Source organism: Myotis brandtii, unplaced genomic scaffold, assembly GCF_000412655.1.
Source record: "Myotis brandtii unplaced genomic scaffold, ASM41265v1 scaffold630, whole genome shotgun sequence".
NCBI classification, from domain to species: domain Eukaryota; kingdom Metazoa; phylum Chordata; class Mammalia; order Chiroptera; family Vespertilionidae; genus Myotis; species Myotis brandtii.
The window spans coordinates 1,520,839-1,540,380 of record NW_005370412.1 but is presented as its reverse complement, the minus strand read 5'-3'; the positions used below and the strand labels follow the sequence as shown (position 1 = coordinate 1,540,380).

At 35.4% G+C, this 19,542-nt stretch overlaps 1 protein-coding gene across 2 annotated transcripts in view; it reads left to right on the top strand.

Moving 5' to 3' along the window:
- The window catches only part of XPR1 (xenotropic and polytropic retrovirus receptor 1), a 112,544-nt gene that overhangs the window by 15,256 nt on the left and 77,746 nt on the right, over positions 1-19,542 (top strand). For both annotated transcript variants that reach the window (XM_014528348.1, XM_005880229.2), the window contains exon 2: positions 12,408-12,459. In XM_014528348.1, the coding sequence (XP_014383834.1) occupies positions 12,408-12,459 (52 nt within the window). The remainder of the gene's footprint in view (positions 1-12,407; positions 12,460-19,542) is intronic.

Sequence of the window (19,542 nt, the reverse complement as noted above, 5' to 3'; positions counted from 1 at the left end):
CTTAGTCTCTTCCTCCTTGACTTATAAACAGCTTTTTAAAAAATTTTTCTTTAACTTTTAGCTTGCTTTTCTTTATTAATCTTAATATGGATAGTTTACATTAGAGGCTCTAAAGTAGAAAGTCAGAGTCTAGGCATTCTAATTTAGCTATTTTTCTTTATAATTTAGTTGCAGCATTGCAATTAAATAGATAGATACATATGTAGACGAGGCATCTATGGTCACCATCCAGCTCAAGAAACAGAATAATTATTGCCTGGCCGGTGTAGCTCAGTGGTTGAGCGTTGACCTATGAACCAGGAGGTCATGGTTTGGCTTACTGGCTCAATCCCCAGTAGGGGGCACACAAGAGGCGGCCAATAAATGATTCTAATAATTGATGTTTCTATCTCTCTCTCCCTCTCTCTTCCTCTCTGAAATCAATACAAATATATATATTTTTAAAAAGAAACAGAACTACTATTAGTATAATGAACCTTTTCTTGTTTTTTTTTAACTCAGATATTCTCAATTATCTTTAAATTATTTGTCCAGCTCTATTGAGATATAATTAACATATAACATTGTATAAATTTAAGGTGTACAACGTGTTAATTGATGTATTTATATATTGCAAAATGATCATCACCATAGCATTAGCTAACACCTCCAGCCCATTACATAATTATCATTTCTTTTTTGTGATGAGAACATTTAAGATACACTCTTTTCAACTTTCAAGTATAGAATACAGTATTATTAATGATAATCATCATGTTATACTTTAGATACTCAGAACTTGTTAATCTTATACTGGAAGTTTGTACTTTGACCAATATCTCCCCATGCCTTTACCTCCTCCCCTCCCCTTATTCCAGCCCTTGGTAACCAAGTCTCTCTACTTTCTGAGTTCAGATTTTTTAGATTCTACATGTAAATGATTTGTCTTCATTTAACATAATGCCCTCAAGATTTATCCAGTTTGTTACAAATGGCAGTGTTTCCTTCTTTCTCATAGCTGAATATTCCTCTGTGTGTGTACACATACATACATACATACATACATACATACAAACCATATCTTCTCTATCCATTCATTTGTTCATAGACACTTAGGTTATTTCCACGTTATGGCTATCTATATATATAAAAGCCTAAGCGACCCTTATGACCAGTCGACTGAACGACCGGTTGACTGGTGGCTATGACATTCACTGACCACCAGGGGGCAGATGCTCAATGCAGGAGCTTCCCCCTGGTGGTCAGTTGTGCTCTCACAGCCAACCTCCAGTGGCCGGCCAACCTCCCAAGGTTCCTCCCCCTGGCCGGCCAGGTGTTCAGTGAGCTCCCACAGCCAACCTCCTGCGGCTGGCCAGCCTCCCATGGTCTCTTCCCTAGCCGGCTGGCTCTGATCGGCCCCGATTGCTGGCCAGGCCGAGGGAACCCACCTATGCATGAATTCGTGCATCGGGCCTCTAGTTGTTAATAATGCTACAGTGAACAAGGGGATACAGATATCTCTTCTCTAAACAGCTTTTGATAATTTTAAATCTCTCTTCCTTCTTAAAATACTTTAGTTTTTATGGCACCATATACATCTGATTTTTTCCTTATTGCTACTGTATATTCCAAAAGATCCTGTCGATGGCCCACTCCTCACTTTCTGAGAAATTTCATTTATCCAGACCCTAGGCAATTTCAAATCACCTTTATATAGATGATTGTCAACTCTTAGCCACTAGCTATGACCTATCTTTCAAACTGTTGATCTCTTTTTTTATTTGTTTGTTGATCATCTCAGTTGTCCTGTGGATACCTAAAGTGGTTTGTCAACCCAAACGTTTATCTTTTCTTTGCCTACATTTTTTTCTTTGATTTTTTCCAACTCAGTTAATATGATTAATAATCAACTTTCTTTTTACCTGGGCTCAAAATCTTGGAGATATTAATTTCCCTTTGTTCTTGTTTAGTTGTTTGCCTAATTTTTCTGTTTTGCTTCATGGTATCTTTCTTTTCCCATATTTCATCTACTTTTATTTTTTCACTAGAGGCTCAGTGCACAAAATTTTTGCACTTGGGGAGGGGGGGGTCCCTCATCCGGCCTGTGCCCTCTTGCAGTTGGGAACCCTTGGGGGCTGTCCAGCTGACGGCTTAGGCCAGGGGTGGGCAACCTTTTTGTGAGTGTGTGCCAAAACCAGCAAAATCTCCGACTCAAAATTCTTCTGCGTGCCAACCCTAATTTTTGAGAACATGGAACATGTTACGCCTACTTGATATCTCTTAAGGTGTATGTATGTGAAGAACCTTGAAGAAATAATAAAATTCATTCGAGTGACAAAAACACAGTATATGATGATGAAAAATACATTTATTTTTTAATGTATACATGTACACTGATAGTCCGACAGAAAACTTTATGACTCCGTTTGATATTATCAGTGGGACTTTTGCTGCTGCATCACTGATGACAGAGATTTTACATCAGGTTTATATTTCGTGACCTTCAGAGATATGCACGAGCTACTACTTTCATCCGTCAGGCTACTCCTATTACGAGACTTAATAAAATTCATCACTGAGAACAAAGATTCACAAGCGTATGTGGATCAAACCAAAACACTGGTTGGATCTAGGAAGGCAGGGAGAGTTAAGGCAGAGGCATAGAAATTGCTCTTCCCCTCTCTCGTCAATCCATGTCTATGGTCTTTAAGATAACTTGTTATGTAAAATTATTTATTTATCTAAGGTGCACCTACACTGAATTTATCTGAAAAATAAAAAAGTTGGTATTAAGAAAAAATTTGTAAATGGAAGATTATAAGAGAGGGTTTCGCGTGCCAGCAAAAGTTACTGGCGTGCCGTCTTTGGCACGCGTGCCAAGGGTTGCCCACCCCTGGGTTAGGCCCTCTCCCTCTGGCAGTTGGATATCCTTAGTGCTGCCGCGGAGGCAGGAGAGGCTCCCACCACTGCCGCTGCTCTGGCCAGGGGAGCAGCTCCTGCGTTGAGCATCTGCCCCCTGGTGGTCAGTGTGAGTCATAGTGACCGGTCATTCCGCTGTTCGGTTGATTTGCGTATTAGCCTTTTATTATATAGGATTGCTCCTGCCTTAGACTTTGAAATTTTATTCATATTTCTTTCTAGTATTTAACATTATATTTTAATTTATCTATTTATATGTTTGTCATCTCCTTGTTTGATTCATCATTGCAGTTGACCCTTGAACAACTTGAAGTTAGGGGTGCCAACCCCCCACGAAGTAGAAAGTGAGGGTATAACTTTTGACTCCCCAAAACTTAACTACTAAATAGCTTACTGTTGACCAGAAGCCTTACCAATAACACAGTCAGCACATATTTTGTATGTTATATGTATTATGTACAGTATTCTTACAATAAAGTAAGCTAGAGAGAATAAAGTCATAAGGAAGAATTAATACATTTATAGTATTTATTGAAAGAAATCCATGTATAAGTGGACCCATGCAGTTCAAACCCATGTTATTCAAGAGTCAACTGTATTTCTTTAGAGCCTGGCATAGTGCACAGAATAGATTTCCACTAATGTTCATTGAATGAATAAAGCTTAGTAACTTCCTTAATAATAATATTAAAATACAAGTATAAGCAAGGTGGCTAAAAACCTGACTTTCCAGTCAAATGGGGATCAAATAACAGATAGGTAATTAAAACATAAGGTAGAAATATTAAGTGCTATAAATGATTTCAAATGGAGTACTATAGTATTTCATAGGAGGGAGTAATGACATCCAGCTGGAGGAATCAAAGCAAAGCATAAAAGAGATTAAATTCAATTTACATCTTAAAGGATAGTAAGGATTTGGAGGTTAGATATAAAAGATAGTGGTAGAGGTGGGGGATTCCTGGTAGAGGCAATAGTTGTAAACAAAGGTAAAGATGAGGTTGCTAAAATAGTAATAAATTATTCATTTTGGTGTTAGGTTTAGGTTGTGAAAATGAAATTGGTTTTCTCCAGTTTGGAAGATAAGCCTACAAAGGTAGATTAGACCATTCTGGATGCCTTAGAGGCCAGCAGAGGAGTATGGGCTTTATTTTATGGCCATTGGGAAATCTTTATAAGTTTTGAGCAGGAGAATCAGATTGGTGCTTTGGGAACATTGATCTGACAACAGTTTGTGAGATGTATTAGAGAGATGAAAACTTACAGATTGATAAATCAGTTAAGAGTCTGTTGAAATAGTTCAAATAAAAGGAAAGGAGAGAATGAATGAAGAGATTGTGATAGTGGCATTGATTGAACCCGATCACTAAACTCAGGGATGGAAAGGAGAATGAAGAATGTTAATTCCACTGGGACAGGGACTTTTATTTTCCTCTTGATGTATCCCACGTACCTAGGGCAGTGCCTGGCACATAGCAGATATTCAGTTAATTATTTGTTGAATGTGTGAGACCATAATAACCGAGATTGTGAATTTGTGTGATTCGGATATTGGCAATGATATTAACAGAAATAAAGAACAGCAATGATATTAACAGAAATAAAGAACATGAGAAGACTAGGCTTTGGGGAGAAAAATTGAATTTTGGGCATTCTGAGTTTTTGTTAGCAGACATAGCTGAGGATATAGGTTTGGGATTTATTCACATAGAAATAGTAAAAGCCATGTCAGTGAAGGTCAGAATTAGTATGGAAATACATAAATGTGAATATAACAATATATTCCAAATTACTTCTTCCTATTTTAAATTATATATATTTTACACATTTAGTATACATTTAATAGATTCAATAATATAATGCAACAATTATTTTTTTAAAATTCTCACCCGAGGATATGTTTTATTGATTTTAGAGAGAGAGAGAAACATCAATTGATTGCCTCCAATACTTGCCCCAACTATGTGCCCTGATCAGGAATCGAACCCCCATGACTTTTTTGGTTAGGAAATGTTGTTTAACCAACTGTGCCACTGGGCCCAGGATGTTCAAACAACCTTTGCAGATTGAATTGCAAAAGTTAATGATGGGGTACTTTTGAATTCCATGAAAGGAGTCAATGTATACTACTTCTAATATACTGTAGGCTCAGAATTATTAAGTAGGTGCAAGAGTATATTAATTTTGTTGTAATGTATTAGATTGTAGGAATTTGTATGAGTTTTTATTGACTTTATAGATTATTTTTATCATAAAACACAGCCAGGTTAGGATGCTTCCAACTCTGGATACCCAGTGAAACCGCCGCCAAGAGCCTTTCCAGGGCTGGCAGGAAAACGCTGCAATGAGTGAGGAAGAACCTCTCAAAATGAAGAGAGGAAGGGAGGAGAGAGAGATAGAAACCTCGATGATGAGAGAGAATCATTGGCTGCCTTTTGTATACCCCACACTGGGGGTTGAGCCCACAACCTGGTCATGTTCCCTGACCGGGAATCAAACCGTGACCTCCTGGTTCATAGGTTGATGCTCAACCACTGAGCCACGCCAGCTAGAAATGGAAATTCTGATTCTCATATTCATATGGCAATCAAGGGGCCCCAAATAGCCAAACAATCTTGAAAAAGAACAAATTTGGAGGACACACACTCCTGAGTTAAAAACTTACTACAGTGCCCATCAGCAGATGAGTGGATTATAAAACTGTGGTTCATCTACACAATGGAATACTACACTGCTGTAAAAAAGAAGGAATTCTTACCATTTGCAACAGCATGGATGGAACTGGAGAGCATTATGCTAAGCAAAATAAGCCAGTCAGAGAAAGATAAATACCACATGGAATATAATGAACAACATAAACTGGTGAACAAAAATAGAACCAGAGACATAGAAGCATTGAACAGACTGTCCAACCTATGAGGGAAGGCGGAGGGTGAGGGTGTAAGAGATCAACCAAATGACTTGTATGCATGCATATGAGCATAACCAATGGACACCGACAGTAGAGGGGTGAGGGCATGTGCTGGGGGTGAGAGCAGCCGGGAAGAGGTCAATGGGGGGAAAAGGAGACTTATGTAATACTTTAAACAATAAAGAATTTAAATTTAAAAAAACAAAACCAGCCAGGTTAGTTTATTTCTATTTGGGGATAAAAGTGAAAATTAATTAAATGAGGATTCTTTGTACAGGACACTTGAGAATACTAGAATGTCCTCTTTTGAGGTTTATCACTTGATTTACAGATCTGTCCTTAGCACTTTAGTATTAGGAAACGTGACTGATTTCTGGGTGATGAGACAAAGAAACCAGGTCAGATGTAACTGACTTGCAAATTATTCACAGTTTCCCAATATTTCTGGTGGAAAAAAATTAAAACAGGGAATGCAAAAAGAGGAAGTAGAAACTAAATAAATAATTGGAGAATGTTTCTATGGTGCTATAGATCAACACCCAATGTACATATTTTTAAAGAATATATCAAATTTTTATTATTTAGGAGTTCCAATTGCAAAAGTTTTCAGGTAAAAAAAAGTCTGATGTAAGTTGTGCCCAATTATAAAGCCCTGTTAACAGGGATTATGACTCATTTAAAGGTATATAACAAATATTCCTTGCCCTTTCTCTTCAAATGCCTGTGTTTTATGTTATTGTTTGTTAATCCAATAATTAGATTGCATGCAGTGTGTTGACTTTGAATGAATGTTGAAGCAATAAGAACCACATAGGTTAGATATTTTATTGATAAAGGTGATAATATTTTTAGTATGTTATATATGAGGCTAATGGCGAGTTGATAGGAAATAGGAGTTTTTCTAGCTTTTGACCTCCTTTATCTGTGAAATGGTCTGTGAAATCCATCTATGCTTTGGAGAGGAGATTAGAGATGAAGTGCTATGGGTTATTAGAATTAACAATATAAGAAATTTGTATTGGCAGTATTATTGCATACATATTAAATTTGAACTATAACCTATTTTGTACAATATATTGTAGACAGTTCAAGTAATATATTTAGGAGACCTTGTTGTTTAAAGCATATGCAAATTGGAATATGCATGTATTATCTTAGGAGTCTGTAGGTTTCCTATGAGAATTAAAAAGATAGTGTGTTCATGTCAGCAATCATCTGAAAATATTATAGAAGCATATTCTATATCATCTAGATGACTATTTTATAAACTAATAATGCCAGGAGATTATAGTGCCTATGTTTATGCTTGTTTAGTCATGTTGGCTTCAGATAGTACTATACTACTTTGTGAAGAGTTCATTAAGAACTGAAGCGTATCCAATGCATAAACGGCCAGTAGAGGGCCAGATGATGCCAGAACCTGCTGTATGACATAAGCTTTGTGTTAGTTCACATTCTATTAACTAACATTCTTTGAGTATCTTCTGTGTTCTAAGCAGTTCTAAGTGCTCTTCATGAATAATCATGAATCATCTGTAATAATAAAAGCATAATATGCTAATTAGACCGCACAGCTGGGGACCGACCGACCACCTTCTGGATGAAGGCAGGGCTGCGAGGGCTGCGGCAGCCACCATGGCTGTGAGGGCCAAGCCCCTTGCATGAATTTCGTGCATCGGGCCTCTAGTAATTAATATAAGCATTTGTGTTTTAAGAGTTTTTTAATTTTCACTATAAGCCTGTGGGATATGTGCAGTCACTATTCCTGTTTTACAGATAAGGGTACTGAAGTACAGAACAGTTAATTTTCCCAAGCTAATAAATGATAGAATTGGTTTTCATACATATTGTCTAATTCTGTAGTTCTTAGCCACTCTATTATGCTGCCTCATGAAGAGAGATTGGGGAATTATGTCACATCTGACACAGTTACATAGGCATTCCAAACTCAGAAGAACAGGTATATTGGCAGTCAGCATGGTATTCATATTATCAGTTGAGATTTTTGTCTCTGCAAACAACATCTGTTGTCCTGTTATGTTAATGTTGTTGATTAGTATTGGTTTTGTGGTTGTATTTGGATTTAATTTGTAAGATTTTACTGTTATATGGCTTCTTAATAAACACTAAGAGTTTTGTCCTAGTTTACATACATTTCAGTAACATTCTAACAAAAATAACACTCTGAGATGCTGATGAACAAGATTGTTTTGAATCCTTTAGAAATCAATCTTCTGTAACGGACATGTGTATGTATTTATTTTATTTTTTATACAAGTTCAGAGTTTTATATAAAGTATTGGATTTCCTTAAAATAAAAGAGCAAGCATCTAGGAAACTCTTTTAATTTGTTGTTTTGTATATTTGGATGTATGCCATCCTAACCCAGGCAAGTGATCTGGGTGACTTACAGACAATTCTTAGGTACTAAGGCAATACTTTGTGGCTTTTCCCACCCCTGTTTCCCAAATGGGGGCTATTCTTTTGTCACAGGTATAGAATGATATCCTATTTATGGAGTTCTTTAGAGTCTGTTACCATAAAAAAAAAGTCTTATTTAGAGGAAAACTGAAGTAGTAAGAAGGAGAATTGTCCATGATTTTGCTGAGGGTTGTCTTGATTTAAATGAAATTATGATTCAGTTTTATAATAAAAAATGAATTTTAATCATTTAAAAAAACTTAATTTTGTCAGCTTTCCTTTTGCAAATTCAATTCATTTTCATTATATGTCAGAGATTTTGCTTTTGCAGTCATCTTTAAAGTAATTTTCTCCCAAGAAGAAACTTTTGAATATAAGAATTATTTATTGAGCTCCTACTGTGTACAAGCCACGTAACATAACCACCACTCTACAGCTATATAGGACTTTAATATAAAATACTCATCTCTAAGGTGAAATAAAGACTTTCTGATGTTTGGTAAGATCTTATGGACTAACTTTTCTTTAGATGAAGTTAGTGGTCTCTGAGACATGTGAAATTGTAAAGAAAAATAGTGAGTGTGTCTACATACATTTTTCTTAAAAGAAGTCCCATACCTTTGTCATATTCACTTAGAGCAGTGGTTCTCAACCTTCCTAATGCTGCGACTCTTTAATACAGTTCCTCATGTTGTGGTGACCCCCAACCATAAAATTATTTTCGTTGCTACTTCATAACTGTAATTTTGCTACTGTTATGAATCGTAATGTAAATATCTGATATGCAGGATGTATTTTCATTGTTACAAATTGAACATAATTAAAGCATAGTGATTAATTACAAAAACAATATGTAATTATATATGTGTTTTCCGATGGTCTTAGGCGACCCCTGTGAAAGAGTCATTCGACCCCCAAAGGGGTCTCGACCCACAGGTTGAGAACCGCTGACTTAGAGCTTTTGTACACAAGTAAGTGTAAAAATTAATAGTCAGTAAACATGAGGCTGAGCTTCAAATGTAATCTTACAAAAGCTGTGTCCCACTAATAAAGGTTTTTTTCCAAAAAGATTTCTGTTTGGGTATTTTCTGACACCAAATGTACTTTTTTCTGACACAGACAGCCATTTCTTCTATACTAACTGTGTGTCTAATTGAACTGTGTGTTCAATTCTGACACTGTCTGGAGTTAGCACAGACACCATTGGTTAAGGGCTAACTCCCACAAGACTGCTCCTACTTAAGATGCCAGCTGCAAATGGGGTACCCAAGGTACCCACTACTTCTGCCTGGCTGACTATAAATTGGATGTGACTTATGTTTTGTGGAGGTTTTATTACATGGGCATGATGATTTAATCTTTGGCTATTGGTGATTGAACTCAATGTTCAGCCACTCTCCTGTCCTCAGAGGTCTTGGATGGGGTTAAAAGTTTTAACCTTCTAATCAGGTTGATGGTTTTTCTGGGGACCAACCCCTATCCTGAAGCTATCTGGGGCCTTCCCCACCACTCCTCCACCATTCGTATGCAAAAGATAGTAAATTTGAAGGGTTTTCAGAGCTTTGTGTCTGGAACCTGAAACAAGGAGCAAGTATTTTTTTGTAATAAAATACTTGTATTACTTGTATTTTTGTAATAAAATACTTGTAATAAAATACTGTATTGCCTCAAATTCTACATAAATAGTGAATCTTTGAAGGTCTTTTTTACTATATATTGTCAAGCTTATTTAGTCATGGAACTAACAGGTTGGTCACTAATCTAAAGCAATGGTAATTCATTTGGGAAGAATATCATTTACTAGACTTCAATACAGAATGGGTTACCCTGGAGGTATATTCTTTGTGATTTTTTTTTTTTGGTGGGGGGGTTTATATGCATGAATGACTTTAGGCCAGTGGTTTTGGATAGGGGTGATTTTGTTCCTCCAGACATTTGGCAGTGTCTGGAGACATTTTTGGTTGTCACAACTTTGATGGATTGGTTGCTACTGCTATCTAATGGGTCCCTAGATGCCAGGGTGCTACAAAAAAAATCCTCTTATGTGCAGAACAGCCCCTCACAACGAAGAGTTATCTGGCCCTAAATGTCAATTGTACATAAGTTGAGGAATGCTGGTGGCCAATTTAGGAATCACTAATAGATGGTATTTTAAACTTTGAAGCTGTGGAACTGGATACAGTCACCTCAGCTGATGACCAGCTCTTTAGCTCTGGAGCCTTATCCATTTAATTAATTCTACCATTTTGATAGATATGAATAAATGCTTTTTATTCCTGTCCCACAAACCACTTAAAGAGACCAAAGGTCAATCATTTAGAGTACCTAAATATGGTTGTTAGTTGATTTCCTGGTTTGGAAAAAAATCAATAAAACCTTTACTATCTTTATAGTCCTGAACTGTTAGGGAGGACTTTCCAGACCTCCATTGAAAAGTATTTCTACCCAAGATGAAAAGAATTCTGTAAATTATCTACACACAGTGTGAATGTACTTAATACTATTGAACTGTACAATTGAACAAAGTTAAGATGGTAAATTTTATGTTATGTATATAACACAATTTAAAAAAATTTTATCTAGTGTTTCATATTTTCTTATGTGGTGTTCCATTGTATTCCTCTGGGACTCTTGTTCTCAGTTTCTATAACTTCTTTCTTTTAGTCAGAGAGTTTATGTTCTCTCAGATGATTTTTCAGGGGCATTTTTCAAATGCCCTTTAATTTTTAAAGTGTACAAATTAGCCCTTGTCTTAAAAATTAGACAGTACTGGATTGGTATGAAAATAAAGTATTTTTGTTTTAGCTTATTACAGTTAATTGAAGTATTTCACTAAATTTCTTTTTTTCTTAATTTATTTTTTATTGTTGACAATATTAGAGATGTCCCCCATTCTCCTCCCTCTTTTGCCCCCCTTCACCCAGCCACTGTCTCACTTCAAGCCTTCATTGCACTATTGTCTGTGACATGAGCTATGCATATATGCACATAAGTTTTTTGGTTAATCTCTTCCTGAGATCTGTTAGTCTGTTCTATGTATTCATGCCTCTGGACCTATTCTGTTCATCAGTTTGTTTTGTTCATTAGATTACACATATAAGTGAGATCATGGATATTTGCCTTTCTCTGGCTGGCTTATTTCTCTTAGCATAATAATCTCTAGGTCAATCCATACTGTTGCAAAGGGTAAGAACTCCTCTTTTACAGCTGCATAGAATTCCATTGTGTAAATGTACTGCAGCTTTTTAATCCACTCATCTACAGGGGCACTTGGGCTGTTTCCAGATATTAGCTATTGTAAATAATGCTGCTATGAACATAGGGTTTCATATATTCTTTCAGGATTCTTAGGATATATTCCCAGAAGTGGGATTGCTTGGTCAAAGGGCAGTTCCATTTTTAAATTTTTGAGGTAACTCCTTACTGTTTCCACAGTGGCGGCGCCAGTCTGTGTTCCCACCAGCAGTGTACTAGGGTTCCCTTTTCTGTACATCCTCAACAGCACTTGTTGTTTGTTGATTTACTGATGGTAGCCATTCTGTAATACCTCATTGTAGTTTTAATTTGCATCTCTCTGATGAATAGTGATGATGAATAGCCACAGCAATCTTGAGAAAGAAGAACAAAGTTGGAGGGATCACAATACCAGATATCAAACTATACTACAGAGCCATTATAATAAAAGCAGCCTGGTACTTGCACAAGAACAGGCTTATAGATCGGTGGAACAGAACAGAGACCCCAGAAATTGACCCTCGCCATTATGGTCAAATGGTATTTGACAAAGGAGGCAAGAGCAATCAATGGAGTAAAGACAGTCTCTTCAATAAATGGTGTTGGGAAAATTGAACAGGTACATGCAATGAAACTAGACTACCAACTTAAACCATACACAAGAATAAACTCAAAATAGAAAAAAGACTTACATTTAAGTCATGAACCCATAAAAACCCTAGAAGAAAACATAGGCAGTAAAATGCAGACATCTCATATAACAGATTTTTTGCTGATACATCTCTTAAGGCAAGAGAAACAAAGGAAAAAATTCACTAAATTAATTTAGGGAACAGTATATAGTCATTGTGTGGATGTTGAAAAAGAAGTAATTGTTTAGCTTCAAATGCTTTTAATGTAAAGATTATTCAATTCATGTATTCCTTTTGTTTCTTCCTAATAGGCTTTCAAGGATATGCTGTATTCAGCTCAGGACCAGGCACCTTCTGTGGAAGGTAAGATGCATTAACTCCTTCCTACATGTAGTCACATAAAATCTCTTTTTAAGGAACTATATTTTAAACTGCACAGTACAAAACCAATATAACCTGTCCTATTATGTAGATCTTTTTTAGTTTTCATAATATGTGTCATAATTACATTATATTTCAATCAGATTATTTTTTGTTTAGTTAACATTTTCCCTATGATGGATCTTTTATATATCCTTAAATCAACCTTAGCATTGTGAATCATATACTGGCTTAGAGTCAAATTTCTTATCTGTGTCATTTTCAACCCCTCCAAATGTATTTTCTTTTTCTTTTAAAAAATTCTTTATTGTTGAAACCTCCAAATGTATTTTCATATCTTTCTCTTTATCCATTAACCTTCAGTGGATCCTTAATCCATAATTAGTCTGGACAACACACCTTTTTCTTTCTATTTATGCCATGTCTTTAAACTGGGACTAAAACAACAAAGCACATTTTCTGTGTGTGTGTGTGTGTGTGTGTGTGTGTGTGTGTGTGTGTGTGAGAGAGAGAGAGAGAGAGAGAGAGAGAGAGAGAGAGAGAGATAAGCATTTATATGTATGCAAGTACACAGTTTGGCAGTCATAAAACAACCTAAGGACAGTGGTTATCTCTCTAATTATCTTTATTGATCCTTCTTTTTCTGTTACCTCAGCTTCTGCTCACAGCTCATTCTTTATGGGTTTAACCTTTGATAGGTTTGGAGAGTTCTAAGTTAAAGTAGTATGGGTTCTTGTGTCAGTAATTAATTAGCTAATTCAACAACTATTTTTTGAGGGAGTATTCTTTCTGAGGCTGGGCATTTTAAATTTTTTCCATCACTTTTTTTTTTTTTTAGGAGAGAAGAATGTGAAAAAGTATTTGCCAAGAATATTCTAGATTAATACAGATTAATATCTTTATGAAATACCAAACTGGTATTCTATGAAGTCATTCTAATGACAAGCTTTTTCAGGCTTATTTTTATGACATAGATGTTGAAGTTGTTTAATAAAACTATAGATCTATAATCTAAAATTTTGTTATCTTACATCTTTCATTTCTAATCATTTTGAATTGAAAATGTGCTTCCTTCAATACTTCAAAATCTTTACCAGGATATTGGCACTTAGATACTAGTGTTATGTCACTGAATTTTGGTTTATAATATATTTAATTCTCTAATATTTCACTGAAGACATTTAAGATTTATCAAAATGTATAGTTCTTTTTTGGGTTATTATCTCATATTTAATGTGTCCTAAAGAGTACCTCCTCAAAATATTTTAGTAATGTAAGAAAAATGAAATTACATGGAAGTTAAACTGATTTTCTCACTTTGTGTAACTTGCTTTAAATAGTGATTCTTTTAATTTTATTTTCAAGGTTGTGCTACTTTAATTTTTTTTCTTTTTAAGTTTTACCATCTGGTTTGTAACAAAGATACTTTGAGATATGTTGGAAATTATGATGATCTTTCTTCAGCCCTTTATGCTGGATCATACTGTAATTTTCATACACTTCTAGCTCTTATAGGAAAATGGAATTCTGTGAAAGTCTGCTAAAATGAACATTATTTAGAGTTAAGAACTTTTTCTTTACCTCACTGCCCAGAGGCAGTGAGTTTCATAAGGCTATTTCTTTTACAGTCTGAGGGCATAATATAAAAATTTTTTACTCTGACCTAGAAGGCCCTAAATAATCTAGTCCTTCGTCCATGACTTCACCTTCTGCCATTTTCTTTCTTGCTCACTAGACTCCAGACACATTGCCTTTCTTTATGTCCCTAAATCAGGCCAAACTTGCTCTTGTAATAGGTCCTTAGCTCTTGCCCTTTGTTGAGAATCATTGGATCATTCTTGAAGGGCACATGGCTGTGCCCCTCAAGAGGCCTTTGAATGCCCATTCATATATATAGCTATTTAGTCACTTTATATTACATCACTCTAATTTATTTCTTTGCATAGCATTTGTCACTTTCTGATATCTGTGTTTTTTCATTGACTTATTCTCTTGAGACCAACGTAAGTCCCTTGTGACCAGAGATTTTGTCCTATTATCTAAAATAGCCACATACCTTGTATATTTACAGAGCGCATCAGTGGGTCGGAATAAAAATAATTATTTTCCTCAAGCTTCCTTAAAATCAAAGTACTGTTTATGAAAAAAGGGAGTAAATTAACCTAGCTTGTGTCTTTTTAAAACTTTTTAAACTTTTCTAAAGAGATGCAGATTTTCCTTGCTGGGTAGATGGCTAATTGTATTTTTTGTTGTTGTTTTATAATGTTGATACTATAATTTTGTAAGGTATAGTCTGAGCTGACACATGTAGCATTTCTTTAAAACCAGTGGAGAAACAGATGATATAAAGTCCTAGTTTAAAGATTTTGTGTTTTTGTGCATTTATGTTGTCTTGATGCCAAGCATAGAATTCCCTTTGATTGCTGAGGAATCATATTTTATAAGCTACTGGGTTGGCTGCATATTTTTTGTAAGATATTAAACCACTTCATGTTTTTACATATGTGGTATGCCTCCCTTCAAAGATACATGTAATAGGCATAGATTTGAAAAATATATGAATTGTTGGAGAATTTTTTTTTAAATGTCTACTTAGTGGAATATATTTTTCAGATTGTTTGAATTAAAATAGAAAGACCTCCAGATGCTTTAGTTGTTTTCTTTTCGCATTTGGCCTCTCGTTACAAAGTATTCCTTTATTTTTTATATTTTAAAATCTTTATTGTTGAGAATACTACATATGTTAAGTATTCCTTTTGATGGGGAGTGTACCTAGCTAGTGTTAGCTTAATACAGTTCTCTGACTTTCTGAAATGAAATGAATAGATATAGTTAAGGACATAAGCCACTGACCACTACTACAGTGGCCTCTGCTTTTCTGCCATTTCTTCTTTAGTCCCCAATCTTATGAACAGGTTTTGTTGGATCTTTTTTGTTTACGTTCCCTCTGCTTATTCAACTTGGTTAGCAGATGTGTTACAGTCTCCCTAAGCTCCTTAGAATTCAGCTCTTAGTAGCATTGAAGATGAAAGTACGCTTGTAAATTATTCATTCTGATTATATGCTTGAGTTCACTTTAGGCATCTTCTTCCACCTCACCTCTGTCTCCAGGTCTTTGTTGTTTTAACAGATGTGAGCTTGCTTTTTAGTTCTAGACGATGGGAGACTGAATTACATTTCTAAAATTTATGAAGTGCCTTATCAATACAATGCCTAATCTTATTTAATCCCCCTCCGATTGTTTTGAAGCAAATTTCAGAAATCGTATCATTTTATCTGTAAATATTTCTAAAGGATAGTCTCTGCCCCATCACACATAAAAATATTAATAGTAATTTCTATATTATTAAATACCTGTCAGGACTCACATTTTCCTAATTATTTTATACTTTAAAAAAAGATTTATTAGTTTGAATAGGACCCAAATAACATTCATTTTTTGATATATTGTGATTAATTAAAAATCTCTTAGTTCTCATTTGATCTATAGTAGCACCATTCATTCTGGTACCCAGCAGCCAGATGTAGCTATTTAAATTAATTGAAATGAAATATTCTGACCCTCAATCATACTACCTATATATAGAGAGAGTGCTTAGTAGCCACATGAGGTTAGGGGCTACTATATTGAATAGCATAGAATATTTCTCTCATTGAAGACAGTTCTGTTGGTCAGAGCTCATCTATAGGTTTTCCCTCTAACTTTATTTCTCTTCCATTTTCCTTTACAATTTATTATTATTTGTTAGAACAAAAAGATTTTTTTGCTTCTTTTGGTCTTTCAGATTCTGGATTTTACTGATTGCACTTCTGTGGTGTACTATACCTTAACATGGTTTCTGTTTTCTGTAGTTCCTGTAAATTTTTAGTTAAATCTAGGGACTTGATGTAATTCAGATTAAATACTATGTACATATATTTATTCCCCTAAGAACACTTTATAGGTGCTGATGTGTATTTCTATTAGGAGGAATGTATAATAGCAGATTGTTTCTCTCTTTGTAATGTTACTAGCTATTGACAATTATTGCCTAACTCTAGATTCATGAATTCAGTAAGGTTTACAAAATAGTGATGTTCTAATTCTCCTGTGTTTATCACCAGAATTTTGTAAAGAGAAACTTCCCTTTAGTTACCCTTAGCTATACAAATTGTATAGGAAAGGTAGGATAATTGCCTAATTCTTTCCCTTTGTTGCTAGTTTTCAAAATAATATTGGTTCTCTAACATTTTCCAAAGTTGACCAATGAAACTTTTTAAAAGTGTCTTAATGAATTAATATATTTAAACATACTTGGTATGTTTTGGTACAGTGTAGTTTTTGTCCTTGTTAACGATCAGATTTTCATCTTTGGCCCAGTGGGAACCTCTGCAGCTAATTTCCTCATTGCTTTTGATATGACCCTCATAGTCTTTGGTAGCTCCTTTTTTTTTTTTACCTGATATGACAAAATTTTCCAGGCTCATGTATTTCCAGCCTAGGACATGGGATCAGACATTCTGGCAAGGAGTCAAGGTTCTTTTAGTGATAACCAGGGAGTGTTAATTCCTTTAAAAGCCACATACTGGCAACTCTTTCAAAGTGTCATTGCTACTGAGTTGTTCATTGTTTTAGGCTTTATTTTTCAGCAGAAGTACATACATATATATCTGCACATGCATGCACATGCACACACTTGTAAATATATATGTGTATATTTTTAAAAGATAAAATAGCTCATTCTTTAAAGCATAGATTGTTAGTATATTTTGAACTTGAAAGTTCTATTCTATTTGAAAAGATGAAGTGTGATGATTTTTAGGATTGAATAATATTCTTAGGCCTGGTAACCACAGGTTGATCTCTTTGGGATTAGAGTGTTGAGGGGTAGTGAATACCAATACTGATTAAAATTCCATTTTCTTCATTGAAGGTTGAGAAGTGAAACATAGTTTATCACCTACGAGACTGAGTGCCAATTTATGGTTCCTGATGAGAAATTGATCAGCTATCTGTTTGTTATAAGAGTTATAGTTAGTGAGCTTGTAAAAGGAAATAGAATTTACTTTAGTGTGTTACCACATGCAATTAATTTTGCATATACACCGAAAGCACATCTTATTTGAAGTTAAAATAGCTGTGATTTGAATCAGGGCATTGCAAATCTAGTGGATTAAATATATTTAAGAGTTTCTATTGTTCTACAATTGCCGTATAAGTCCAAACAATATGTTATTAGGCTATTCACAAAGGAATCTTTTGGTTGTATAGTGAGAAAATGAAATAGCGAAATTTGTGCATTCCTTTTACAAAGGATGAGACAGAATAAGGTAATTTATATAGTAAGATTTATTATTATTATTATTTTAAAATATATTTTATTGATTTTTTACAGAGAGGAAGGGAGAGGGATAGAGAGGTAGAAACATAGATGAGAGAGAAACATAGATCAGCTGCCTCCTGCACACTTTAGACACCAATCACAAGTCCTATGAAACTGAATCGCATGACACAGAGAAATCATTTGTGAAAGGAAGAGTCTTATTTGAAGAAAACAGCCGCCCCAATCTTCAGCAACCACAACCCTCATCAGTCAGCAACCATCAACACTGAGGCAAAACCCTCCCCCAGCAAAGATTACAAATCACTGAAAGCTCAGATGATGGTTAGCAATTTTTAGCAATAAATTATTTTTTAATGAAGGTATGGTCATTTTTTTAAGACATAATGCTATTGCACACTTAATAGACTGCTGTATAGTGTAAACATAGCTTTTATATGCACTGGGAAACAAAAACATTGGTGTGACTTGCTTTATTGCAATCTTTGCTTTATTGTGGTAGTTTGGAACCAGACCCACAATATCTCCGAGGCATGCCTGTATATGTTTGCAGATCAAAAACGATTGGAATGAATTGCATACTGTCAAGGAAAATTGGTTTTAATGGCAATGTTAATTAAAAGAGGAGAGCATAGAACTTTATTTACAGTTGGGAAGAATGAAATCTGGTGAAAAGTTTGCACATAGACTTGCAGAAATAGGGATTGTGTGAATCTGAAAGATAAGCTTGGAGAGGCATGCTTGGGTTCTGTCAGGTGAATCAAAATGTTTGAATTAGACTTAATAAATTGGTGCATTTTAGCATCTTTCTAGTATTTTATTTCTTAGAGATTAATAAAGCTAAAGTATGGTTTATGAAAAGGTAAGTGGTTCTGACAGAAGAAAAGAACAGAGAAAGTGCTAGGAGATAGGAGAAGGAGCTGCCTTTTAATATGGTAATAAAGCTTATTAGGTTATATTTTAAGAAATATTAAAAGGAAGACAAACTTAGTTATCCAAACCAAACTAAAGCATGTGTCTTAGAGAATAAACCTGATTAATGAGGAATGGCAAATATAATTATGTAGGGACATAGAGGAGAATTTCCAAAGACTTGCAGTTTCCATTGTCTTAAAGCCTTATGAAAGGTTTTCGTTCTTCATGGAAGTACTAGAGGCCCAGTGCACGAATTTGTGCACCAGTGGGGTCCCTCGGCCTGGCTGCAGGATCGGGCCAAAACTGGCTCTCCAATATCCCCCGAGGGGTCCCAGATTACGAGCGGGCTCAGGCCAGGCCGAGGGACCCCACTGGTGCACGATCGGTTGGCCAGCCAGGGAGGGACCGCAGGAGGGTCCTGATCAGCTCAGTCCCGATCAGCCAGAGCCCAACAGCAAGCTAACCTACTGGTCAGAGCGTCTGCCCCCTGGTGGTCAGTGCATGTCATAGTGAGCAGTTGAGTGGCCTTAGCATATCATTAGCATATTACCCTTTGATTGGTTGAATGGACGACTGGACACTTAGCATATTAGGCTTTTATTATATAGGATAATAAAGGACTTGAAGAAATAGGCCACATTAATTATCTGCTGTACAATAAAAGATAATTAGAAACTGTTAGCATAAAGTAACATTTATAAATTGATGAGTTAGAGCAATCTGAGGTATGATTTTATGTGTAGGAAATGAAATTGCATATTATAATTTAACACTAGAGGCCCGGTGCACAAAAATTTGTGCACTGGGGGGGGGGGGGGGGGGCCCCAGC